Source organism: Geotrypetes seraphini, chromosome 13 (assembly GCF_902459505.1).
Source record: "Geotrypetes seraphini chromosome 13, aGeoSer1.1, whole genome shotgun sequence".
NCBI lineage: Eukaryota > Metazoa > Chordata > Amphibia > Gymnophiona > Dermophiidae > Geotrypetes > Geotrypetes seraphini.
In genome coordinates, this window is record NC_047096.1 from 49,901,906 (window position 1) to 49,928,408 (window position 26,503).

At 41.0% G+C, this 26,503-nt stretch overlaps 1 protein-coding gene and 1 long non-coding RNA gene across 6 annotated transcripts in view; one reads left to right on the top strand and one right to left on the bottom strand.

The window, feature by feature from the left end:
* The window catches only part of FLI1 (Fli-1 proto-oncogene, ETS transcription factor), a 194,864-nt gene extending 172,353 nt beyond the window's left edge, over nucleotides 1-22,511 (bottom strand). The window contains exons 1-2 of one of the 5 annotated variants that reach the window (XM_033918327.1): nucleotides 22,072-22,511; nucleotides 19,867-19,948 (exon numbers count right to left, since the gene is read on the bottom strand). In XM_033918327.1, coding sequence (XP_033774218.1) covers nucleotides 19,867-19,905 — 39 coding nt within the window. In that variant the 5' untranslated portion in view covers nucleotides 19,906-19,948; nucleotides 22,072-22,511. Of the gene's footprint in view, nucleotides 1-7,446; nucleotides 7,606-9,096; nucleotides 9,239-19,839; nucleotides 19,949-20,195; nucleotides 20,329-22,071 lie in introns of those variants that run through there. The other 4 variants (XM_033918325.1, XM_033918326.1, XM_033918330.1 and 1 more) reach the window with 4 other exon arrangements.
* The window catches only part of LOC117347415, an 80,266-nt gene continuing 61,560 nt past the window's right edge, over nucleotides 7,798-26,503 (top strand). The window contains exon 1 of the long non-coding RNA XR_004536786.1: nucleotides 7,798-7,927. This is a non-coding gene — a long non-coding RNA (uncharacterized LOC117347415). The remainder of the gene's footprint in view (nucleotides 7,928-26,503) is intronic.

Below are 26,503 nucleotides of genomic sequence, written 5' to 3' on the forward strand. Positions count from 1 at the left end.
TGATAAGGATTACAAGTTAAAAGTTTACTGAACAGTATTCAGTTTTGGATATATGGGGGACTTTTTGAAGTGATTTAACACTGTTTAAATATTTTTGAAACTCTCACATATTGATTATGCACCTGGCACTGTGGGGAACTTTTTATAGGTCTCTAGCATCATTTTGGTTTAATTTGATTTAAAAAAAAAAACTCTTGGGGCTAAACAGAATAATGTTTGTGGGCTATTCCTGCACTGTAGGATGCAACTATGTGCAAATATACCTGGTTAACTCTGTATTGATTTGTAAGAAGTTCCCATAAACTGATTGAAAGCCCTAAGTTTAAGATCTTGAATTCAAATTTTATTTACAACGGTGGGAGGTACCCTCAGTCCCAGTTGCTGATGGAAAGTTGAAAGCTGGTCTTTTTCTACCGTATACAACATTTTGACCCCTCTCTTTGGAGTAGGCTAGATTTTTGAGGATTTTTGAATAACATCCACATGTGATGTAAATTTTTGACCTTTGCAGCTGCTCCTGTAAGTTTCTTTTTTACCATTTTCCTCGTGTTATCATAGTCTCCATTTTTTTAAAGTTAAATGCTATTGTATTGGATTTTCTGTGAGAACTTATTCCAGGCATTATATCAAATCTGATCATGTTATGATCACTGTTATCAAGTGGCCCCAGCACCATTACCTCTTGCACCAACTCATATGCTCCACTAAGAACTAGGTCTACAATTGTTTTGCCTCTTGTCAGTTCCTGAACCAACTGCTCCATAAAGCAGTCTTTTATTTCATCATCAAGGAATTTTATCTCCCAAGCATGATCTGGTGTTACATTTACCCAGTCAACATCGGGGTAGTTGAAATCACCCAATATTATTGTATTACCCAGTTTGTTAGTCTCCCTGTCTCGAAAGGGCTTATAATCTAAGGGGGCAATTCTATAACTTGGCATCTTAATTTAAGTACCACAGTGTTAAATTACATTGCATTAATGACTTCTATTCCGCCAATACCTTGCAGTTCTAGGCAGATTACAAAAGAAGATAACTGGACATTTCCTGGAAAATTACAGACCTAATTTCATTTTTGTTTGATACTTTGTAAACCGCTTAGGTCAGTAAAATGCTTGAGCGGTATATCAAATCTTAAATAAACATAAGGGGGCTAATTACAAATGGTCAAGGAGATGTATTAGTATTTCTTGATAAATTTTCTGAATAACTAGGTTTTAATTTCCTTTCGGAATGTTTTGTAGCCAGTCGTTGTTGTCAGCATGTTGGAGAGGTGATGATCTTGAATAGAAGACAGTAAAATTTGAATAGTATTCGCGCTTGTGTAGGAAGCCAGTGTGAGTCTAGGTATGCGGTGGTGATGCACTCATATTTGCTTAGTGAGTAGATCAGTCTGAGGGCTGTGTTTTGTACTGTCTGTATTTGTTTTATCATGTTTGCGGGGCATGGCAGGTAGAGGATGTTGCAGTATTTCAAAAGTGTTGCGAGATGTGTGAAAATTAAATAGAAACAGAGAAAAATTAAGACCAATAAAGACCATATGGCCTATCTAGTCTGCCTAACCATACCTTCTACTAACCCTTCCTCTCCCTTACAGATCCAATGTACTTGCCCCAAGCTTTCTTGAATTTAGATATATTTTTCATCTCCACCTCATCCACTGGGAAGCCATTCCATGCATTTACCATCCTTTTCAGGAAAAAAAAGTATTTTCTTAGGTTATTTCCAAGTCTGTCCCTTTTCACCTTCATCCTATACCTCCTCATCCCAGAGTTTTCTTTCAATTGAGATATGCCTCATGTGCATTTTTTCCAGATAGGTATTTAAGTCTCTATCATATTGCCCCATCCCACCTTTCCTCCAAAGTATTTGTATTGAAATCTTTAAGTCTGTCCTCATATGCTTTATGCTGAAGATAACTGACCATTTAAGTAGTCATCCTCTGAACCAACTCCATCCTGTTTCTATCTTTTTGAAGGTATGGTCTCCAGAACTGTACACAATATTCTAAATGCGATCTCACCAGAATCTTATACAGGCATATCATTACCTCCTTTTTCCTACTGGCCATTCCACTTCCTGTGCACCCAAACATCCTTTTATTTTTCACCATTGCTTTTTCTACCCATCTGGCTACCTTAAGGTCATCACAAATCATATCTAAGTCCCAATCCTCTTTTATGCATAAAAGTTCTTCACTCCCTAAACTGTATCACTCCCTCAGATTTTTTGAAGCCAAGATGCATGACCCTGCATTGTTAAGCATAATGGTACCTGGGTTTGCCTAAGCCATTGCATGACGCTGCATTAATGCATCAAACTTTAAGTATGACTTCTTATGCCAGGCCAATGGCTGGAATAAGTTGGCATGCCTAACACCATTCAACACGTATAACTGATAATTTTCTATAAGCTATGCATGTCTCTTGGTGAGACACCCATAGTCTGTCCATGCCCCATCTCCATGTACACCCCCTTCCAGTTACACATTATAGCAGTTATGCACCACCTTATAGAATAGTGTGTGTATGTGCATGTAAGTGCAAATTAAGGTGCCACTAACATGAACAAGATGCATATAATTGTATGCATTCAGTTACAGAATTGCCTTGTCCCTTTGTATCTGAGGCAATGGAGGGTACTATCATCAGCCCAATCAACCCCATGCCTTTTACTGCATCAGTAGGGCAGAAGTGACTGAGAACCAATCCTGACCCAGAAAAAGTTTATAATTTAGAAACGAGATAAAATTCTGGGGGTAAAGATGGAAAAAAAGATCTTAGAACAGGGGTGGGCAACTCCGGTCCTCGGGGGCCAGAATCCAGTCGGATTTTTAGGATTTCCCCAATGAATATGCATTGAAAGCAGTGCATTCAAATAGATCTCATGCATATTCATTGAGGAAATTCTGAAAATCTGACTGGATTCCGGCCCTTAAGGACTGGAGTTGCCTACTCCTGTCTTAGAAGGATTATTTTAGTAATTTTCATGGCAGGACTAAGGGATCCTTTTACAAAGGCGCGCTAGCGTTTTTAGCGCACGCACTATAGCGTGTGCTAGCCAAAAAACTACTACCAGCTCAAGAGGAGGCAGTAACGGCTAGCATGCGCGGCATTTTAGCGTGCGCTATTCCGCGCGTTAAGACCCTAACGAGCCTTTGTGAAAGGAACCCTAAGTGATCTTTCAACTTAATAGTGCCTCAACAAATATAAAATGTGTTAGGCTGTGGTTGGCACCAGCTTTGAACCGTCTTTTTGAAGATGTAATTTTAAGATTATGTAAAGATATTCAGATGTTTTATGAATTTTATGGGTATTGCCATTGTACTTTGTTGTTTATTAATTGCTGTTTGTGTATGTTCGCATTGGTCCCCGCCTAGACTTGTAGATAGGTGAGCTACACATAATTTTAAATAAATAAAATAAAACAAAATAATAAAATGCAATATCAAAATGATAGTACTTATATATTTTATTGTGATGAATGTGCTCAGAATCCCCAAAACACACCAGTCAATGAAGCTGTATACCAATGGACCGGAGAACCATCATAGCACACATCGTTCTCCGTTAAGCCAATCCCAAATATCAGAGGAGCGAAAACCAATGCAGCAGTGGATTGAATATGCATTCATATCACTATAACAATAGCAATAAATAAGTCAAGTAGCCAGCAGAAAAAAACAAAAAAGAAAAAAATTACTTATCTGATTGCAACTCTAGCTGTATGAAAAATTCCAACATCTCCAGATGGAATCAGGATACAAAATCAGTCCAAAAAATATATGGCCAAGCGGCCATTGCAGTGTGACCCAAGGCACCCCATGATGATAAGCAAATGTGTTCAAAGAAAATGTTCTAAACACACCAACACCTCAATGTCCATAAAATTGCAGTCTCCACTCCCCTTATAGACTAAAGTGTAGTGCATTTGTGCATGTAAGTGCAAATTAAGGTGCCACTAACATGAACACCATTCTGGAGTGGAGCCAGTCAGGAAGCTGCTCAGCGCTGAGCAGAAGCACCAAAGCGCGCTCCTGCTCGGTGCTGCTCAGCGGCTGAAGAAACCTGATCTCGCGGAAGACCGGGTTAGCAGTGGGGCAGGAGTGTGGAAAGCTCGCTCCTGCCTGCTGCACCTCTTGACCACCAGGGATCGGCAGAAGAGGTACGAGGACAGGGCAGAGAGAGGGGACGGTGCAGAGCCTGGCGGCAGCCTGCAATAATTCTGGGAGGGGGGTGCTGACCCAAATATAAACTGGGACCCCCATTTTTGGGCCAAATTTTGGGCCCATAAATCCTGGTTTATATTCGAGTATATATGGTACTTTATGAATAGGTCTCTGCCAGAGCCTCTAATGTAAATATAAATACCCTGGCTGATGAGAATCCCAAAGTTCTGTCAGCTGAAGACCTCCTCCAAAGGTGGCAAAGACTCCCTTTTACCAAGCTTGGCAGGCAGCAGCAATGGCCCTGGCCCATAAATGCTGGCACCTCAGTGGTTCAAGGATGCTGTTGCACTTGGTAGAAGAGAGTTCTGGCCATCTTTGAATAAGGTCCTCAACTGGCAGTGCCTGTGGAACCCCACCAACTACAGCAATAAATTTTATTCAATAAATTCAAAATAAAATATTGGGTTGTTTTTTTACCTTTGTAGTCTGGACATTTATTTGTCCATCAAGTCCACCGGCAGTATGTTGATACCACTGCCCACAACTTTGAAGACAGCTGCCTGTTAAGGGTAGAGAGAAAGTGTGGCTGCACTGCAATCAAACGGAGGAGGAGGAGGCAGTACTTGGATAACCCTGCAGGAACGATTTCCATTCCTATGAGATTCCTGCAACCCAGGGGAGATCCACACAGGCTTCCTGTGACAGAGGATTCTCATGGATTCCACGGAATTCCCTCCAATCCCGTTCCCATGCAGATCTCTAGTTGGAAAATGAAATGAGGGAGGCTGAAGACTGGAGAGGGACAAGGAGAATGAAATCTAGTTACAGTTATGTAAAAAGGCAAAATAAAGAAATGGAGAAAAATTATTAAACCAAACGATCATTGTCAGAGACAGACACAGGGGAGAAAAGGAAGAAGATGGGAACAGAAAATGGAACCGAGATTCTGGAAAGGGACTTAGAAGAAAACCAACAAGAGAATGTGGCAAAGAGAGATCAGCACCAATCCAGCTTAAAAAATAAAACAAACACAGGTACCTTCTGGAGTGGAACCATTCTCCAGATATGAGCCATGACCTCTGCATATTGCAACTGACCCCAAGATGAGGGTACAAAAGGAAAAGTTGGCTGAGGGCACCAGTATCCTGGCCCTGTTTGAAATAAACTCAGTATATTCTCATCTATTCCATACATATTCTTTGTGGGTATCTTAAAAATTGACTATGGGATCCCCTGAGCAGTTTGGGGGAGCACTAGTATAACTACCACATACAAACGTGACTGACTGAGCAAAAAGTTATTAAAAGTGGGAATATTTATAACACAGATACTGGCTATAAAAGTTTTGAATGTTTTGTGTCTATGCATTGTTGTATTTCAGGTTCTACAGCTGAAAAACTGCAGGTACTTAAAGTGGGGTGTGTGAATTCTGGGGTTAAGTACTTTTTATTGGTAAAAGTTTCTTAGTTTTAAAAATGTTATTAGTTCATATCTGAAGCTGAAATTTTGCAAGATTATCTTGTGGTATAAATAACTCACATACCCAGGTTTGATACCTTTTTGCTCAGTGACTCATAAATAATTTGTGATTTTTTTTCTTCAAATTTCAGTATCTTGACCAGAGCCCCCACCCCCAATCCCATTGACTCTATCTTCCTCCTCCCCCCCCCCCCCCAGCCCATTTGCTAAATGCTCCTATTAGCCACAATCTACAATCTAATCAAGAGACTTCAGCTGGTACTGTTCGCTTGTCTTTACCTTCCAGGATCTGGGACTTGCAAAAGGCCGGTCATCAAACGGCACATCCCCGCCCTAGGGCTCTTTGCAATCTTAGAAGAGACTGGCTAGGCTCAAAGGAGCCAGCTCTGCCACGATACATCAACAAATTGAAATGCTTTATATAAGGAAAAACAAAACTATACACTAAACCTAAGGCATGCCCCTGGGAAACTGTATTTTTGTTTTGTTTTGTATTGCACTTTCGGTAGACCTTTATTTTATCCGATCTCTTGAAGAATCGTAATGAAAAAAAGATTGTAAAACCCTATGAATTTATAACTTTGTTAGAGAAATTAATAATGTATCCGAGGGATGGAAGAAGGGGCTGTCCATACACAGCTGTCAACAGTGCAAGGTTTTTGTTTTATATATAGATAAATGCGTTAGAGGGGAAGCGATGCAACCTATCAATGACTATTTTATTTCTGGTGTATACATGCTAAGTAATATGAAACCGAAATAACAGATTTCTCAGGCAGGATGCACAGAGTTCAGTTTAACATCTGGAAGCAGGCATGAAAAACAAGCCTAATGTTTTTGTAGTGCAGTTATATAGGTTGTTCTTTGACGAATAATGTGTTTTGCTCCTATTTTGTTCTGGTTTCTCTGCTTTATCGTTATTTCATGTCGTTGAACCAAAATGCAAAAAAAGCCCATTTGTCTCTATCTGGGGGGGGGGGGGGGGAGAAACACGCTCTCAACATATAGCAAGATCACGTGTTTCTAAACCCTGACAGCCAGTTAATTCACAAGTGAGATTGCTTTTAAACACAAATATTATAAACACCAGAATTAAATAAGACTGCAACAAGTTAAACCCTGGTTATTTTTGCTCTCAACTTTCTTTGAGGATGGAACCCATTCCCTTTTCTGTTTTCCGAACTGACTGAAAGCGTGGACCATTAAAATCAAATTGGGTATGTTTGCCTTGGAGGCAAGGTATAAGCTGCGGAGGTTGAAGGGCCTTGATGGGCTGTGTGCCACCACCGTTGCGCAGTCACTATCCCGGCGCTATTACTCCGTCTCTTCCTCTCTCGTCCAGGCTGCAGAACTCTTTGGACACAGAGAGAGAAAAGCGAGGAGAACCCGAAAAGAAAAAGAGTATCTAAAAGGCACCCCCCACCCCCCTATCTCCGTCTTCTAAAGGAAATTTGCCGGAGAATTAGTCAGTGACGATGGAAAGGGGCTATGCACTGCATGGGGTTATAGCAGACTCTGGCCACGCTGCAGTATCTTAGGGGGGGGGGGGGGGGAAAGAGGGAAAGTTAGGAAAGGAAATCAACCAAAATGATTATATAGAAGCCCCACATTTAAGGGCCATTAAGTGGGAGGGAGCCATACTCCTCCAAAGTGCACGCTCACTGCTCACTCACCTCCCCCCCCTTCCAATCCACTCTTAAGTTTAAATCCAGGCACTCGCTAATTTTTCCCCTCTGTCGTCTTTTTAAATCTCCGCCTTTCAGCTCATCTGGCCCCCAAACTGTATTTTTCGCTTACCTTAATCGTCCCGTCCATTTCGAGTATTTCTCAACGCAGCCCACCAGTATCCCGCACATTGACACGGTTAGGTCAATTACTTCCAGTCCTTACACTTCTCCTTAGATACAGTATTTCCCCCTCCGTTTCTTTCTCTCCCTCCTTATTTTCTTGTGGCAGAGGGAGAGAGAGAGAGACAGTTAACCGGATGAAAACTTTTTTTCTTCTAATTTTGGGAAGTGAAGTCACTTTGCTTCTTAAAGGAGGAAGCTCTTGTCTGGTCCTGCCTTCTGTATCGAGCATCAGGCTATGTAATATTTTACATACAGGATACTTGGTCCATTCAGATAAGCGAAGCACAGAAAAACAATAGCGGAATTTTGTTTCTTGCTGTTGGTATTGTTTCGGCTGGTATTGTTTCGGCAGGATGCCTAAGATCAAACTCTGAACAAAATACCTAGAAAGAACACAGTTTGTCCCCTTAATGTTCGAATGAAGAAAAGTAAGTATTTTGCAACTTTTCTACTGGTTCCAGTAAACTTTCCTGAGTCATGAATTTCCGCTTCTTCCCACAGCTTTTTGGACTAACACGTTTTTCCACTAAAAACTTGAACATTACATGGAAATGCTGTGTGCGTGTCATTCAGTAGAGGCAAAAAATAAAATAAAACTGAAGTTTAGAAATGGATAATAATCATTTGTTGAACTTTGGGTTATATTTTGTGGTCCATTTCTTCTTATAAACTATGTTTTGCAGAAAGCACTGTTTCAAGAGGCTCAAGCCAGTTCTAAAAGTGCGTTGAATTTTGCAGGGTCTATTTTGTTTTAAGTAATTTCACATCGTTAAAGACTTACATAGTATCTAGATTTTACAGTGTATCTAAAAATATTTTCAGACGTTTATGTTCCCTCATAGAGCTAAAGCTGAAAGGCTTTTTTAATTCACGATTTAAGCAATACTATATTTAAGTGGAGCTTTTTCATTTTTCACAGTTTTCCCCTGGCCTTGGTCACCTTGGAATTTCTTGGACATCTTGGAATTTCTAACATACAGTACAAGTTAAAAAAAAAAAAATAAAGTAAGAAAAGGAGCAAATGCATAAGAAACAATTAATTGCAAAATTTTTGTTTCCTACAAAGGGATGCTGAAAAGTTCTCAGAAGAGAAAGAGGTGGACATGGTTCAATCGATGATCTGAAACAACGTCAAACAGAGAATTTTGCTTCTGCAAATTAGCGCCTAACAAAATAAGATAACACTCTTTTCAGCTACAGTGGCCAAATAACGCTCAGAATTTAGGAAGTTGGTTGGGTGGGTTGAGAACTTTTCAGCACCCCCTGTATGACTATCCCCGTTCTCTAAAGTCTTTTCTCCTGCTGAAAGTGAATCCAAGAGAAACAAAAAAAAAAACCCTGACTTTGGTGGAGAGATGGAATACATTTTACATCATGGTCTCATTCAAACCATTGAGTGCAATTTTTCAAAAGTCAGGGAAAGTGAAGTTCCCTCTGGCACCCATTCCCGATCGGTTTGCTTAAGGGACACCTACACCAATAAATCTCACCCAGAGCATTAATAGCAGCAGCCAGCACTGGTCTCTGGTATCCTCTAAATGGCAGGAAGGAAAAAAAGCTTGCGGCTGGCATTAAGAATCGCCCTGCAAACGGTTACCTTATCCAGGGTGCCCCTTTCCAGTCTGGTGATGCTCTCCTTCGTTTGTAAATCCAACAGCACAGAAAAATTCAAAACTTGTGTTTTCACCAATAAATGGAAAAGAAAATATATCTCCGCTGCTGTAATGATGTCTTAATGTTACTACTATATTTCTTCTAGTATTGCTGCCAGATGTGATCCTTCCTCGCCTCCCCCTCCCTCCTCCCTTCTCTTGGCCTGGCTTACTCCCCCCTCACCATATACACCCCATTCAAGTCACCCTCATCAATTTCACGGCAGAATACAGATAGAAGCAGGGGGATTGAATGGGACCAGAGCAGACGTTCTTGCTCTGGTTGCGGGCACTTTCTAACGCGAGGAAGGGGGAGCTCTTCTCCCCCCTCCCCCCTTTCTGTCTGCTCTTCTAGAATCCAAGGGTCTGCAAAGAGATCCCCTGAGACCATCACATCTGGATGCCGCTAGTGGGGTTAGCCCCCCTTCCCCTTGCCTGGGGCCACAAAGACTGGCGGTCAATTAAAGGAAAAAAAAAAAAAGGCAGACTTTAACCCCTTGTGTTCTGCACTCAAACTTTCCCCTCCTCCTGACTTCTTGCAGTTGCTACATGGCATCTGTTAATTCCTGAAAGAAAAGAGGTTAAAGAAGGAAGGGTAGGTGGGGGAAAATGAAGTGTATCCTTTTCAAATCTAAACCATTCTATTCAATAATAATAAAAAAAAAAGTATTGATGCCCAGGCAATTACACTGAAGAGAGCTGAAAAGCAAAAGCCATCCTTCAGGTTGGTACCAAAGTGATGTAAGCTGATGGGTTCATTCTCTCTCTCATTCATTATTAGATTTACCCTCTCTTTTACAAATCTTCTGCTATAGTATACACATGTGCTAATACAGAACAAATATGTGATACATAAACGTTGACAAAAAGGTATTATCCACACAGTGATTTCCATCCATACACAGGAGCCAACTTTTCAGGATAGCTGGAAATGCTGAACCCATCATATATTACCTTTCCTTGGGGTTTCTGCTTAATATTGGGTGTGTTCAGACACTCATAGAGCAGGGTACCTATGTACATAAGATTGCCAACTTTACCATATTCCAATCCCACAGATTTGCTGTCAACTACTTATCTTCATCTTGTGTGGCCCTGTAGTATAAATAGATATTTTTACTATTTGATGCTTAAATTCTATCAGGTGTGTTTTGACGACCAGATTTGGGGAAAAGGATAAAATAATGCTTTAAGATTTCTGTCAAGAAAAAGGTCTTGTCCTATAAGGTCTTGTTTCATTGGCTTTAACTTTGATCCAGATTTGGAGCTAATAGTTCATGAGATGTCAGGGGGGGGGGGGGGAGTCTGTGCTAAATTTCAAGAAAACACTTCTGGTACAGCAATGGTAGCCTTAGGATTCTTACAGCTGTCATCAAGAAAGTAATTTGGAATCCCTATGGTCTAGATCAGGAGTGTCAAGTCCCTCCTCGAGGGCCGCAATCCAGTCGGGATTTCAGGATTTCCCCAATGAATATGCATGATATCTATTAGCATACAATGAAAGCAAGGGCCATTTTGATAAGAGCCAAGAGTTTATTCCTCTGAAGCAGCTGAGATGTCCAGCAAAACGAAGATCTTTGGTCTAGAATCACTAAATTCACTGATCTGGATCGTTGTTGGGCGATTCGTGGCCGAGTTTTGCCAGGGACTGATTCACTACAGATTCAGCATTCAAACGATCTGATCGGACGCACGCGCACAAGTGATCCCCCGGATCGCTGTAGAGTGATCAAGACACATGTGCGGATTATCCTTGCTGGTTGTAGATGCCATTTGCGCATGCGCTTGCTCTTCGCACAAATGTGCTCAAAATAAGGGGGGAGGGGTAGCTGCAGTTTACTTGCTGTCCCTATGAGTGGAAATTTTAAGGAATGATTTTTGTGCAGCCAGATTATGGAACAGAACACGCTTTAAAAACGCGGGTTAAAACCACTGGCTAGCACTGCGCTTTATGCAGAATAAATAAAAAGGGAGTTTATATGTATAGATATTTTACAGTTTTATAATTTTTATTTTGATGGGGTTGTAACCTCGATACTGGGATTTCAGGGCAGCAGAAAGCAGGAGAGTCGGCAAGGCCAGTAAGCGACTGGTCCTCAGCAGTCGCTTCATTTTGGATCGGCAAACTCAATCGGAGTTTCTTCTTCTGCTTAGTGAATCTATGGCTTCCTACTTATGCATGCCATTTCCCCTCATTTGCCTGGGCGGATCGGATCGGTTGGGAGATTGATCGGGCAGAAGGTTAGTGAATTGGGTCAGGGTCGGGGAAAAATCGCAAACTGGTCAGGACACGATCGGGACATGATTGGTGAGTTTAGTGAATCTAGGCCTATATGCTTTGTCTTGATTACATATAAGCAAACCCTACCTTTTCTGTTTCAGTATTCCTTTGCCCTTCAGCTTGGAAAAGAGATGGTTGAGGGGAGATATGATCGAAGTCTACAAAATCCTGAGTGGAATAGAACGAGTACAAGCGGATTGATTTTTCAAAAATGAAATAGACTAGATGATACTCGAAGTTACAGGGAAATACTTGTAAAACCAATAGGAGGAAATTTTTTTTCACTCAGAGAATAGTTAGGAATGCATTGCCAGAGGTTGTGGTAAAAGTGGATATTGTAGCTGGTTTTAAGAAAGGTTTGGACAATTTCCTGGAGGAAAAGTCCATAGTCTGTTATTGAGAAAGACATGGGGGAAGCCACTGCTTGCCCTGGAGCGGTAGCATGGAATGTTGCTACTCCTTGGGATTCTAGAATCTTGCTACTCTTTGGGGATTCTGCATGGAATGTTGCTACTATTTGGGGTTCTGGAATCTTGCTTACTCTGAGATAATGGAATGTTGCTACTCCTCGGATTTTGACCAAGCACTAGTGACCTGGATTGGCCACCATGAGCATGGGCTTGAAGAACCATTGGTCTGACCCAGTAAGGCTTTTCTTATGTTCTTATGCCCTAACCACCAATACCACAATTACATAGGTATCCTAATGAAATAGATGTAAATATCAATACTAGCACTCCTGCACCATCTAAAGCCAGGTTTGCTCTACTCCATGATCTCCACTGCTTAACATTAGTTTCATCTCGTATATAGGTGTTCTATTAGACTGGTGGCAGTCTCGGTTGTTACATATTACCACATGTTGAAAAGGTTTTATTTTTTTTTTAATCTAATAATAGAATTTGGTTTTATGCCTTCTTTTAAGTTTGCCAAAGTCTGAATCATTCACTGAGGTTGTTGGTTTAGTGGCCATAGGAATTCTTTTTTAGTTAGCTGTTAAGTTTCAGGCCACAAAATATAAAATAGTTGTTCTTTCCAAACAATTTTCTAGTTTTTTTAAAACCAAGATTTGGAACAAATCAGGTAAAAGACTTCTCATTAAATCTTATTAAATAATAAATTGTCTGTACATTAAATACAGCAAACTGTGCTATTATCCACCAAACATCTGGAGGATTTTTTTTTTTTTTTTTTTAAATCTTGGCAGACAATACAGTTTTCATAAGCACCACCAAGGACAGAAAATATTGATTTCATTAACAAAAATAAGCATAATAGGAGAAACTAGTCAAAAGAAAGGAATACAAATATAGAAAGATATTCAATGCAATAAATGTTTAAATACCTTTTTCTGACACTATTTTTTTTTCTTTTAGTTTCAGAGAAATGGCCTATCCACAGAAACATTGGCTGATGATAACTAACCCCCACTTTTTACAATTTGCATTGTATGGTTTTTAGTGCTGGCCATGGTGGTAACAGCTCCAACGCTCATAGAATTCCTATGAGCGTAGGAGTTGTTACATGCTAAAAACTGTGCTACACTTTTGTAAAACAGAGGGGTGGGGTAACACAGAACAATGAAAATGGAGAGTCGGACTACCTACAATTCCTAAAGCCACAGCTGGTTAGGTGACCTTGAACAGTTACTTTACCTCTCTACCCTCAAGCTGTTAGGCAAACGGTTGTGCATAAACCTTAGCCTTGTAAGTGTGAAGGTTTGTGAAACTAATGTCAAAGATGTCTATAACATGGCATCATTGAAGAATTGTCCTTAGATAATATAACATCTGGACATGGAAAGGCCCAGTTGTCCCTTAATTCCTAACCCCCTCCCCCTACCTTAAACCTACCTATAACAATTAACACACAATAACCATAAAACTCTATTTTGGTAAAACCGAGTCACAGCTCTGTTTATTGAACAAATTAAACAGTTAATTAAAACAAAATCGAGCTACCAGAAGGATGCCCAAGCAGCTTTTTGCCCGTGACCCTGCCTCAGCCCCAGCAAGGGTTTGGGAGTGGCAGGGACCTCCCAGTCCCCTTTGAACGGGTCCCCAGCCCACCTGGGGACCCCCATTCGAACAGCTGCCTACCATCCACTCATCTCACGATGAGCCCCAATTGGTAGCTTGATACCCGCCGCTGCAAGCTCAGGGTTCCCACCTCCAGAAACCAACTCCATAACTATGAGGGAGGGAGGGTGGGGAAGCAGCCACGAGGACCCGAAAAACCTTGGTCCCAAAGCAGCTATTGCAGCCTAAAGTCCTTTCCCTTCTTCACCCTCTGCAACCTATCCCCACTGTCCCACGAAGCAGGAGACAAACTAGCCAATCGCGCTGCAACTTCCCCGAAACTCCTGCCTTTAAACCCTCCGGGAGCCAATCCCAACGGGCCAACATGCAGGCCTTCCAGCCCCGTGTTATTTGTGCCCGTCGAGATGAGCTCTCAGGCTGGCTTTTAGTTTCATCAGTGTGGCAAGGCAACAGCTGGAAGATTGCAGTGGAAAGACAATTCTAGCCATTAACACCTGGATCTGGAATGACCCAGTTGTTATTGGACCTCCCCCCCCCTTTCATACCATCCCATTACCTCACTCACTTGTACATGACATCATGAAAAACATTCACATACCTTTACCTTAATCATTACAGCAATCAGACAACAGACATTTTAAGGGAAACCCCAGGCCGCAGCTCTGTTTATTTGAAAACACAATTGCAACAACATAACACCTCCCAAGCTACCAACAAAAGAATCTATTTATCCCTAACCCTGCCATGTCAGCTAGGGCCTTGGGGTGGCATGGGCCTCAATGCCCCCTTTTCCAAGTCACCTAACCCAAATAGCTACCGTTCCATGAGCTTATCTCCAATTATCCGCTAATCACCTGATGAGCTCAGTACCCAGTAGCTTGGGATTACTGTAGCTGTGACACCTCCAGACCCTTTATAAACCACTAGCCTACCCTAAGAAGATTCAGGGAAAGAGGGAGGAAAGGATCCAGACCTATATGCCCCCTCCCATAGTCCCCTGCTCCCTCACCTCTTAACCTATCAAATTAAAACTTCTCAGCAGAAAGTCACGATTCTCCCGACTTCCTTTACTTCCATCCATGCTACTAGGCTCCACCCTCAGCCCTCACCCTAACCCAACTAACATTGATTACCACGTCCCCCCCCCCACACACACACACACCCAAGACCTGTCCAAAAGGAGACCAACGGGCCATCCAGCCCATTGTTTAAGTCCCAGGTCAACCAGCTCTCAGGCTCTACAAAGCTTTCCAAATAGATGTCTTACCTAAAATGCTGATTGTTGTGTTTTTAATGCCCAAAGATGTGACATTTCAGGAGCAGCATGCCTTTCTTTTAATTTACAGAATTTAAATTTTCACATTTGATCATTTGCCTGAAATACTTCCCATTGAATTTCTCCAAGATGTTAAATTGTCGAAATGTTTGAAAAAGTTATAGAAATAAGTAAAGAAAATATAACCAAACTCTGTTAGTAAGACCAAACAGTACGAGCATGTCAGACCTGCAGAAAAGAAGATGCACCTATTACAGTCCCATATCAACTCAATATGAACTTAAAGCAGGAGCCCTGTAAAATGTGTTTCAAGAAATGAGTTGGCCCTTAAAAATAAACAAAATCATGTTATAATAAACATAGGATTTGGCAACTATAATTTATAAGCTTACTCATTATTTCTAAAAGAACACAGAAGATGTAACATATTGGAGTACACCATTGTAGGAAACCATAGTAAGAAGACCCCAAACGGGAAAGCAAAGTAGCCAAGACATGTGCATGCTAGACTTTTGAGCAATTTAAGCAGTACTGCAGTTATCGTAAATTACAATTTTAAGAATCAGGGTTTTTTTTTTCTTTTTTCTGTCATCTCATGCCCAAAATGGAATAAGAATGTAAGCTCCTCCTACTTAGCCACTGTTACCTCTAGGAAAGTAACTGTGCTACTGTGCTAACACGGAAACTCATGTACTGTACTGGCATTACCCAGAGTTATAAATGAGAAACAGAAAGCCTCAGTGGGGAATGACTTCGGGAAAAGAGCAAGGCCTTAATTTTTTTTTTAAAAAGGGGGGCCTCTCACTTTTAATCCAACCAAATATAGAATCTCCCCCAAAACAATTTTTTTTTATAAAAAAGGAAACCAAGGAATAAGAATAGCAGGAGGAAGAGCATAGCTAGTTGAAACAGACATGTTATTAGTTCACGCATGTTAAGAAATCTTGTGCTGCAGCTAAAGATGGGTGGTTAGGAAATATTTCTCAAAATTTTCAGAAAGTAGGGTTTAAAAAAAAAAGAAAAGTGAAAAATGAAAATTTACACTACAGTACACTAGCTGAACAAAATGTCTGGCCCCTCGCTTGAGGCCATAATTAATTTTCCATTTATTTTTATTGGAGAACCTAAGTCTCGACTGACCTTAGGAAAACACCGCTTCTGCTAGACCACAGATGCGCTTGAATGGGAATGAAGATTGTGTTCGCTTTCTGAAACTTCTCCTCAAGACTACCTGCTTGAAGTTGGGACCCCAAAGTTTCACATTTCTTGTCTTTTTTTGGAGGGGGGAGGGGGGTGCTGTAAAATGTTTTATTTTAGTGTCTATCCATTTTTATTTGAGGGGGAAGGTAGTTATAAATAAATAAATAAATCTGCGTGGAGTCATGTAGAGTAAAAAAAAAAATAAAAAAAAAGCCCTAGCTAGGTTAAGAAATAATGGAGCACTTAGGAGGTCATTCGTGTGAGCGACTTAACCCAGAGGGGTTCAGTTACTTTGAGGGCTGGTGTCTGGCAGCCAGAAGGTTTTGCCCATGCGAAATTGTCCCTGGTGTGCAAAACCAGTCTCTTGTTTTATTTCACTTAACAAGAACTTCTGAACGGCACTTGTAGCAGAACAAAGGATCATTCATTGATTCGAAAATGCAAGTTAACCTCGTGAAAGGCCAATACATTTTTTTTGGAACACAGCAGCCTTTTTGGGTTTACAGTAAAACTCCTAAAACAACTATTATAATAATAGCTGTTCTTTTCAAGCGACCCGTAATAAACTAGACAGATATTTTGATGATTTTTTTTTTCTTAAGTTTTAGATTTTAAAAATGTATGGGTCGTGACTAAGGGATTAATCTCTAGAAGAATAAAATGGGATCAGAAAAAAAAAAAAAAAAGGAATCAACACACATTTCTTAACATGACTTTGGGCAAGATGTGTGAATATCACAACAATGTGGGGTTTTAACACCTTTCTGCCTCTGGATAGATTTAGACACACACATACACATACTTTTCCTTTATGCTGATGAAGTTCAAAGCCCAGCGCTGCTCCTTGTGACCCTGGACAAGTCACTTAACATTTCACTGCCCTAGGTAGGGTGGTCAGATTGTGAGCCCACCGGGACAGATAGGGAAAAATACTTAATTACCTGAATGTAAATCACAGGCTAACAGTGGTGTATGATTACTAAAATAAATAAATAAACTGTATGAGTGCAATTAATTTATTTCTGCATGAATATTGTACTGTGTTTTGACGATGAATCAACATTTCTTTAACATGCATTATCTTGATCAATAAACCCAATCAGTTTGCAGCATATTATAATCTGAGGAAGAGAATTTGAACGCATTTTTACATATATTAAAGGGTCTAGTTTTCAATAAGTGTTTGCTTCCCTTGCAGAGATCCACACAATATATCCGTAGAATTGAATTGAAATTTGTCTTGTTTAAACAATTCTGCAAAGGCTTGATAGGCTTCAAATCCCATTGGAATGTAATTTAGTAACTGAGTCAAACATTTGTTTTATAGTTTAATTCCCCTTTCAATACAGTGTGTCTAACATTTCCTGGACAGTACATAGTCTATTAATGCTGTTTTCAGCACCCCTTCATTTTTAGCCACAATTCTGTCTGACATCTGTATTTCTCTATAAATGATTTTCCCTTTCCCGTCCATCAATAATCCAGTTTTCAAAGAGCAGGCAGGCAAAGATATTCAAAGAAACTGTGCAGTTATTTTAATGTCCTTTTACTTGCACGGTCTTTCAAAAGTATATCCAGTCTAATTTTTCCCGGGCTTCTTTTGGTCCTGAAATCTAGATTTGGAAGATTATTGTCCCGGCAATGGTGTATAGGTGCCAGTGTTTGTAAGCAGTTTTCATGTTTTCCTTTTGAATTAAAATACCAGTGCCTTTTCCCACTAGCCCCCTCTGTGTAAGCGTGCTGTGTTTAGCTTTCTGACAACCCAAAGGGCCTACAGAACAACTCCAATATTGTTTCTCCTTCTCTGATTCCTCTGGCTTCCATGAATAACTCTCTTTGTGGGCCGACACAAACCTTATTATTGTAGGAAAATCAATTTCTAACTAGAGACCCCCTTCCGTCACCTTCAAGGAAGGGGGTCAGAAACAGCAAATTAACCAATGGTCTTAAAATGCTGCGACCCAAGCCCCTCCCATCACAACCATCGCCATCACCCTCCTGACGCTTCTTGTGTGGACCTCAACTTCCAAATGCATCACTACATAGAAATCATTTGTTTATATATGACTTCAAACATATATTGAACTAGAAGCAAAAAATGTCAAATCTGAAGAACCGATATTTATAATTCCTTTTTTTTTGTGAATTTAGGCATTGGACTCACTGAGGGCTATTAAATCTATTTTCATATTTTTATCATTCTTAAATGATGCATTTGATCCTCTCTAAAATTCATAACAAGAGTCAGAAGTACTAAATCATTTTCCCCCTTTTGTGTTTATACATCTGGACCACCTGTTCCATGAATTTAAATAAAGTTAAATCCTGTCTGCACTACTACAAGAAACTCTTCATTAAAAAAAGACCTCATTTGTCTTTCTTTAAACCTAAAGAGAAAAGAAATATTATATGTTTCTGATTTTGTGGTAATCATCACATAAAACCTTCCTCAGTTCCTCAGTGATATAAATATAGAAGCACATGTATATATAAAGGTAGACAAAGAAATAGATAAAGCTAGATAAAAAAAATTATCCTACATTTCAGTATGGGAATAACATAAAAGCAAGTGTTTTTATATTAATTTCTAAAAGGTGCTTCATTTTTAAAATTATGAATATTGCTCAAAAATGCGTTTTAGATAAATGGAGCAATCCCAGCCCTATAGCCTCTTTTGTAACCAAGATGGCCTCTTCATTTCTAGAAAATAAGAGATTTCTGAAAGAGGACGTTCTCAATCTCTAGTGGGAAATATGACCTTAAGTTTTAGGGCTGCTTTTATTAAGGTGCGCTAGCGTTTTTAGCGCACGCAGGAAATTACCGCACGCTACACCGCGCGCTAGGCGGAAAAACTAATGCCAGCTCAATGCTGCCATTAAGGTCTGGTGCGCGCGGCAATTCCGCGCGTTAATGCCCTAACGCAGCTTCGTAAAAGGAGCCCTTCGTGATTCCGTTCTGGTGTTGCTGAAACTGGTGAAGATGGAAATTTCTTACCTTTGTGTTTCTCATTCTCTCTAGGACACGGCCTCTTTAAACGTGTAAACCAGATGTGTCTGGAAGCCTGGTTTGTTTACATTCTTGGGGAAAACTATATGATGTCAAATATAATATAGTATTCAAACTAGTACAGGGCAGGAATTAGGAAGTTTGAGGTTTGAGTTTGGAACTGATAGAGAAATAGTCTAAAATACCTCCTTATATCTAAGGGCAGGCTAAATACCTATCCCAAGAGTCATTTCTTGCTGACCTCTGTATTGCTTCTTCCAATCTTGGAAGTCTTGATCTGTGTACAGGCAAGTATGCTTCACCGTTTTCCCTTCAAAAATTTATTTTAGGTCAACCCAAAAAGTTTAAAAAAAAACCCCAGTTGTTTTCCTTAATCATGAATAGAAAAAGTAGCAGATATATTTAGGGCTCCTTTTACTAAGCTGCGTTAGAGCTTTAATGCGCAGAATAGCGCGTGCTACAATGCCGCGCACGCTAGACGCCAACGCCAGCATTGAGCTCGCGTTAGATCTAGCCACATAGCACGGGGTTAGAGTGCGCTAAAAACGCTAGCGTACCCGAGTAAAAGGAGCCTAGCAAATCACTATTTGTTATACTGAAGACCAAACTTCAAAATAAAATTATATGCTTGGAAGATTAACACCAACTGATGATTTTTGAGGGGTCTAAAGATCTGTAACAAGAAAATCATTTTCAAGAATATATATATTTTTTAAAACCATTTACACTGTTGCTATTTTCTATTTTAAGTGATTATCACAGACCACAAGCAAAAGTGGGGGGAGTATTATTTTGCTTTGTGTTCAAACATTGTTAAGTAAAACCAAAGCCACTAATGATTGAAAATGGGTCAAAATGATCAAGGGCTCCATGGAGGTTGTATTACCTTTTTAAAGATGGTGTCATGTCTTACCTTGACGTAAGACGATGTGTCTGGGACAGTCTGAAACATCCTCAGGTTAACTTTATTTTAAAGACAAGATTTTAAAGTAGTCCTAGAATAAAATAAACACCATAAAAAAAGTTTCCAAAAGAGGTCCTTTGCCAGAGTTTGTAGCAGATCCTGATTTTCTACAATTGCAGAGCAATTGCATGGATTGCAATAAATCCATGGGCAGTAGTCAGGACAACGTAAATATTCAATTTGTTATTTATATATATTAAATATATATTTACATCAACCGTTCAAAAGTAAGCAATACATTGGATTAGGAGTTAATCACCACTTCATTAAAAGCATACCTGTGAACGTCAGTTCCACAGACTAAAGAGAAAAATTATCACATTTTCTCCCAGCCCATTTAATGGAAAATGGTGCCTCCAAATCTGTAGCGTGATGGCTGTCATCAGAAATGCCCTTTGATTTGTAATCCGTTCTGAACTCCTTTGGAAAGACGCTAAGAAACTGAATAAATAAATAAGGTGCTAGGAGTGAAACCAGGTTCTGTGATGTCATATGTGGAACAGCCACAGTGTCACTGTTAGGGCAAGAGAAGGAATGACTTCTTTCTGTAGGGCAGGGGTAGGGAACTCCGGTCCTCGAGAGCCGTATTCCAGTCGGGTTTTCAGGATTTCCCCAATGAATATGCATGAGATCTATTTGCATGCACTGCTTTCAATGCATATTCATTGGGGAAATCCTGAAAACCCAACTGGAATAGGGCTCTCGAGGACCGGAGTTCCCTACCCCTACTGTAGGGCAAGGGGATGGAACTTGATATACCGCCTTTCTGTGGTTACAGTCAAAGCAGTTTATATTTTATATCTGGGGCAATGGAGGTTTGCCTGGGATCACAGGGAGCCCGAGTGAGACAAGTTCACCACTCAAACGTAAAATTATCTCCACTCCATGAAGCAACTGTAGTCAATGAAATGGCACTCAGGGATCACATTAACGTCAAAGGGGAAGGGGTAAAACACGGACCTCGTGGATCTAAACCCGCACGTCCTTAAAAATCTGAGGTCCGTGCCGCTTGTAGTTAGTTTCTGGCTCTGACAGACCTTGGTGACAATTGAGTACTGCATAGGGAGGGAAAAGTATTAGGATCCGTCAGCGCTAAAATGTCACCTAGGTCTGTCAGAGCCAGAGACTAGTGCTGGAGCGGCTCTAAAACGAATCCTTTAAACTGGTTTCCTGCAGCCCCAGTAAAATTAAAAATCTGAGGTCCGCGGCTCTGACAGACCTCGATGACATTGTAGCGCTGACGGATCCTAATACTTTTCTCTCCCTATGCTGAGATGGATCCGTCAGCGCTAAATTGTCACCGAGGTCTGTCAGAGCCAGAAACTAACTACAAGCGGCACGGGCCTCAGATTTTTAAGGACGTGCGGGTTTAGATCTGCGAGGTCCGTCAGGTCCGTGTTTTACCCCTTCCCACGTCAAAGTTGTGGATCCTGCTGGTTTCAGCAGCTACCCTAAACTTTTCTTCAAGGCTCGTCAAAAACTATGAGGGGTGTAAATGAGAAGGAGTCTAACCAATATTTATTTGTCTTTGCACTTTTTGGTTGTTTTTTTTTAAATTCTAATTGATGCCGTTCCAGATCCTGCTACCACAGCTTCTATGGACCAAAAACATATGTTACCGTATTGCTATTTATTAATAGAGAATCCATTCATAATCCACCCTTTAGAGCTTATTAGTACACCTTCCCGTCTATGTCTGGCACCACTCTCCCTCCAACCCTACATCATCCTCCAAAAACAATCTGTTCCTTCTAGGTTACAGCCTACGACAGTCGCTTTCCTAGCAAAGCCTAGTTGCAGGCCTTATTCCTCAATGGATTTTACCGTATGACTATCAGAAATTTTGTTTTCCCCTTTCTCTATGGAAGGGCAATGGGTGGGTGTGTGTGGGGGGGGGGGCTGAGTTTGGGGGCAGAATTCCTAACTCCTTCGAGCCCATCTTCTCGCTATATTGCGCAAGTCTGCGAGAAAAATAGGAATGAGAGAGTGAGAGTGAGTGGGGGGGGGGGGGCACAAGGACCGCAAGCGCACCTTCAACATAAATCAATCTAACCCCCTGCTGAAGTAGCAGCTAAGAAATATACTACAAACGATTCTTTTCCCTTTGTAGACTTTTCCCCCTCTTACTTTCCTCAAATAGAAATCGGAACTCACCTTTTACACCCTGCCCCCTCCTCAGACAGGAGCAGTTGAGCCGGAAGAGATCCACTTCGCAAACTGGGGATTATGATCCTGCACTTGCACATACGCTGCTGCTTGAGGCTTGGGTGCGTTTTTTCTTTCCTCCCAGGGCAGTTAGACCCAACCTCGACTTTCCAAGGACAGCTTCCCTCGAGCCCCAGCCGGTCGGCAAAGGCAGCAGCTCGAACCCATATTCGCAGAGAGTGTAATTTCTCTTTTCTCTCTGTTTGCGTGTGTATTACTTTCCCTTCTTCCTCTCTTTTAATTCGATTTCCGTTTTCTTATCTACATTTCGAGCACCTCTTGATTAATTGTTCAGACAGGACATCCTACCATCTGCCAAAATCTACAGAAAGACCCTTTCTTTGCGTTCTTCAACCCTTAAAGAATCGGAATTGTTTTGTTTTACATTGCTTAGTACTCTCACCCCTCCCCCCCTCACTCACACATATACACTTTTGGAGGTGGGAAGTGTGATTGGTGGGAAGTAAAGGCAACAGGAGACCCTGAGTCTATCCTTTCTTTTTGGAAAGTCTCAAATATCCGTTTAAAGTTATTATTCTTTAGTCTGCCTTTCTAAATGTCCTTATGCCACTTTCCAAATGTACAGGATAAATCGATTTATTTACAATACTAACTGCATTAAAAAACACACATATGTACTGGTTAGGTTTCTTCCGCCCCCCCCCCCCCCACCACACACACATTTTATATATATATATATATATATAAATATATATATATGAAAGAAAATGAAGAGGAAAACAGAATGAATGGGAGGGAATAGGAAATGACCGTGCAACGAATCACCCTCTTGTTCATGGCTAAAACTATCGGAAGTTAATATTAAAATCTATCTTAAATTTAAAAGCAGGTGTATGGTAGAAAAAGTCCCTTAACTTGGTCTGCTTACACAGATCTATGCATATATGGTCTCATGCAAAATTCTCTCTTAATAGCTTCATAATCCTTGGAGCCTTTTGTTGTTGTTGTAAATTCATGGAATAAAGACTCAGGCGAAAAATTCTCTTCTGCTATCAAATTCTTTTTGGCAGGAGGCATGCACACAGATTCAAATATTCAAAAATTTTAAATGGCAGTGAATCCTTCCGATTTGCAAATATTTACATAAATCAGAACCAATCCCACTTCATCCTTTTTTAATAAGCTTTGGGGAATAGGAAGTATTGTATCTAAATACTTATTACCATTGCTTAGTGCTGTAAATATCCAGTAGTGCAATGAAATGATAAGTATTATAAGCATTCATCTAGGAGGGGCTGCTGAAAAGCTTTCAGCTCAGCCATGAAGAGAATGATGTGGAGCCATGAAACCTACAAGTTATTCCACACTTTTCTTGACACTTTTTGTTTCATTTCATATTATTGAATGGAAAAGTGTCAAGAAAAGTGTGGAATAACTTGTAAGTTTCATGGCTCCACAACATTCTTTTCTTGGTTGAGCTGACAATTTTTCAGTGACCCCTTGTATTGTGATGTCATCATAATGCCTCATTCCACCAATGCCTAAGAGCCAACTTCATTGGTGATGTCACAATGGCTTGGTTTCCCTATATTTGTGGCCATTTACTAGATGTGTTTGCTTCATTGTTTATTTATTTAAAAAATTTCTGTTCCACATATCCTGCAGTTCTATGCGGAGTACAATAAAACATCCAAATGAAAAATAACAAATTGAAACGAAAAGTGTGGAATAACTGGTAAGTTTCATATACTGTAATTCTCTTCTTGGCTAGGCTGAGAACTTTTCAGCGGTCCCTCCTATACATGAAAAAACAACTGGAGTAGGTTGAGATAACTGATCCTCAAAAAGCTCCTTCAACTCTAGATATTTTTAGCATTAAGAAAAACCCCAACACAAAACAAAGAAAGCCTACTGCTAGAGATGGGCACACCAAAAATGTTCAAGTTGGTGTCAAATTAATGTTGTTATGTGTGATTGAAAGAGTTATTTTGCACCAATAATTGTGATTTTAATGAGCAATTATTGATACTAAATAATTTTAATTAAAATTTACATGTGTAAACGTAGGTGCAGGATCTGTGCCTATATTTTGCACCCCACAGGAGGCATGAAAATGGAAGGATTGGGGATGTTCCTCCCAAGTTACATGTGTAGTTATAGAATAAGGGGGGAATATACTTTTAGGAATGAGGATTTGTATTATTTCTGTTGGTGTAAACAGACAAGCACAAAGTTAGGTGCGGTTCCCAACACTGTTCTATAAACAGCACATACCAGGATGGTTTTAAAAGTTTGGCAAAAACGCAAGTTAAACAACGTAGTCTCCATCAAGAGCTATACACTTACCCCCTCTTTTACAAAGGCGTAGAAACATAGAAATAGACGGCAGATAAGGGCCCAAGGCCCATCTAGTCTGCCCACCTTAATGTCCCTCCCCTACCTTTGCCCTGTGAATAGATCCCATGTGCCGATCCCATTTGGCCTTAAAATCAGGCACGCTGCTGGCCTCAATCACCTGTAGTGGAAGACTATTCCAGCGATCAACCACTCTTTCAGTGAAAAAGAATTTCCTGGTGTCACCTCGTAGTTTCCCGCCCCTGATTTTCAACGGATGCCCTCTTGTTGTCGTGGGACCCTTGAAAAAGAAGATATCTTCCTCCGCCTCGATGCGGCCCGTAAGATACTTGAACGTCTCGATCATGTCCCCCCTCTCTCTGCGCTCCTCGAGCGAGTATAGCTGTAATTTGTCAAGCCGTTTTTCGTATGGTAGATCCTTGAGTCCCGAGACCATCCGGGTGGCCATTCTTTGCACCGACTCCAGTCTCAGCACATCCTTGCGATAATGCAGCCTCCAGAATTGCACACAGTATTCCAGGTGGGGCCTCACCATGGATCTATACAATGGCATAATGACTTCCGCCTTACGACTGACGAAACCCCTTCGTATGCAGCCCATGATTTGTCTTGCCTTGGACGAAGCCTGCTCCACTTGATTGGCAGACTTCATGTCCTCACTGACGATTACCCCCAAGTCTCGTTCTGCTACCGTTTTTGCTAGGATCTCGCCATTAAGGGTATAAGACTTGCATGGATTCTGGCTGCCCAGGTGCATAACTTTGCATTTTTTGGCATTGAAGTTGAGTTGCCATGTTCTAGACCATCGCTCCAGTAGGAGTAGGTCGTGCATCATGTTGTCGGGCACTGAATCTTCGTCTGTTGTGCATTTGCCCACTACATTACTCAGTTTGGCGTCATCGGCGAATAATGTTATTTTACCTCGAAGTCCTTCTGCCAAGTCTCTTATAAAGATGTTGAATAGGATTGGGCCCAAGACTGAGCCCTGTGGTACTCCACTAATCACCTCCGTCATTTCGGAGGGGGTGCCGTTCACCACCACCCTTTGGAGCCTACCTCCAAGCCAGCTCCCAACCCATTTCGTCAATGTGTTACCTAATCCTATAGAACTCATCTTGCTCAGTAACCTGCGGTGTGGTACGCTATCAAATGCTTTGCTAAAGTCCAGGTACACGATGTCCAGGGACTCCCCAATATCCAGCTTCCCCGTTACCCAGTCAAAGAAGCTGATCAGGTTGGATTGGCAGGATCTCCCCTTAGTAAATCCATGTTGTCGGGGATCCCGTAGATTCTCCTCATCCAGGATCTTATCTAATTGGTGTTTGATTAGAGTTTCCATTAGTTTGCTCACTATCGATGTTAGACTCACTGGTCTGTAGTTTGCTGTCTCCATCTTTGAGCCTTTCTTGTGGAGTGGAATGACGTTAGCCGTCCTCCAGTCCAACGGGACGCTGCCTGTACTAAGGGAGAGGTTGAAGAGCGCGGACAGTGGCTCCGCCAAGACATCACTCAGCTCCCTAAGCACCCTGGGGTGCAGGTTGTCCGGCCCCATTGCTTTGTTAACCTTGAGCTTTGACAGCTCACCGTAGACACTGCTGGGCGTAAACTCAAAGTTACTAAACGGGTCAACTGAGCCAACCCTTGTCTGTAGCTGAGGGCCGAGCCCTGGCGCTTCTCGGGTGAAGACTGAGCAGAAGTATTCATTTAATAGTTGGGCTTTTTCCGAATCCTTTTCCACATAGTCTCCGTCTGGTTTCCTAAGACGTACAATCCCGCCTGAGTTTTTTCTTCTATCACTGATATACCTGAAGAAGGATTTATCTCCCTTCTGGATGTTCTTTGCTAGAGAATCCTCCATGAGGAATTTAGCCTCCCTGACTGCTGTTTTGATGGCTTTTGATTTGGCCAGGTAGTCTGCTCTAGAGTCCTGCTTCCCTGATTGTTTGTAAGAGATGAATGCTTTTTTCTTCTCCTTGATCAGGTCTGAGATCTCCACAGTAAACCACTGTGGCTTATTGTTCCTTCACCGTTTACTTACTGATTTTACATAGCGGTTTGTTGCTTC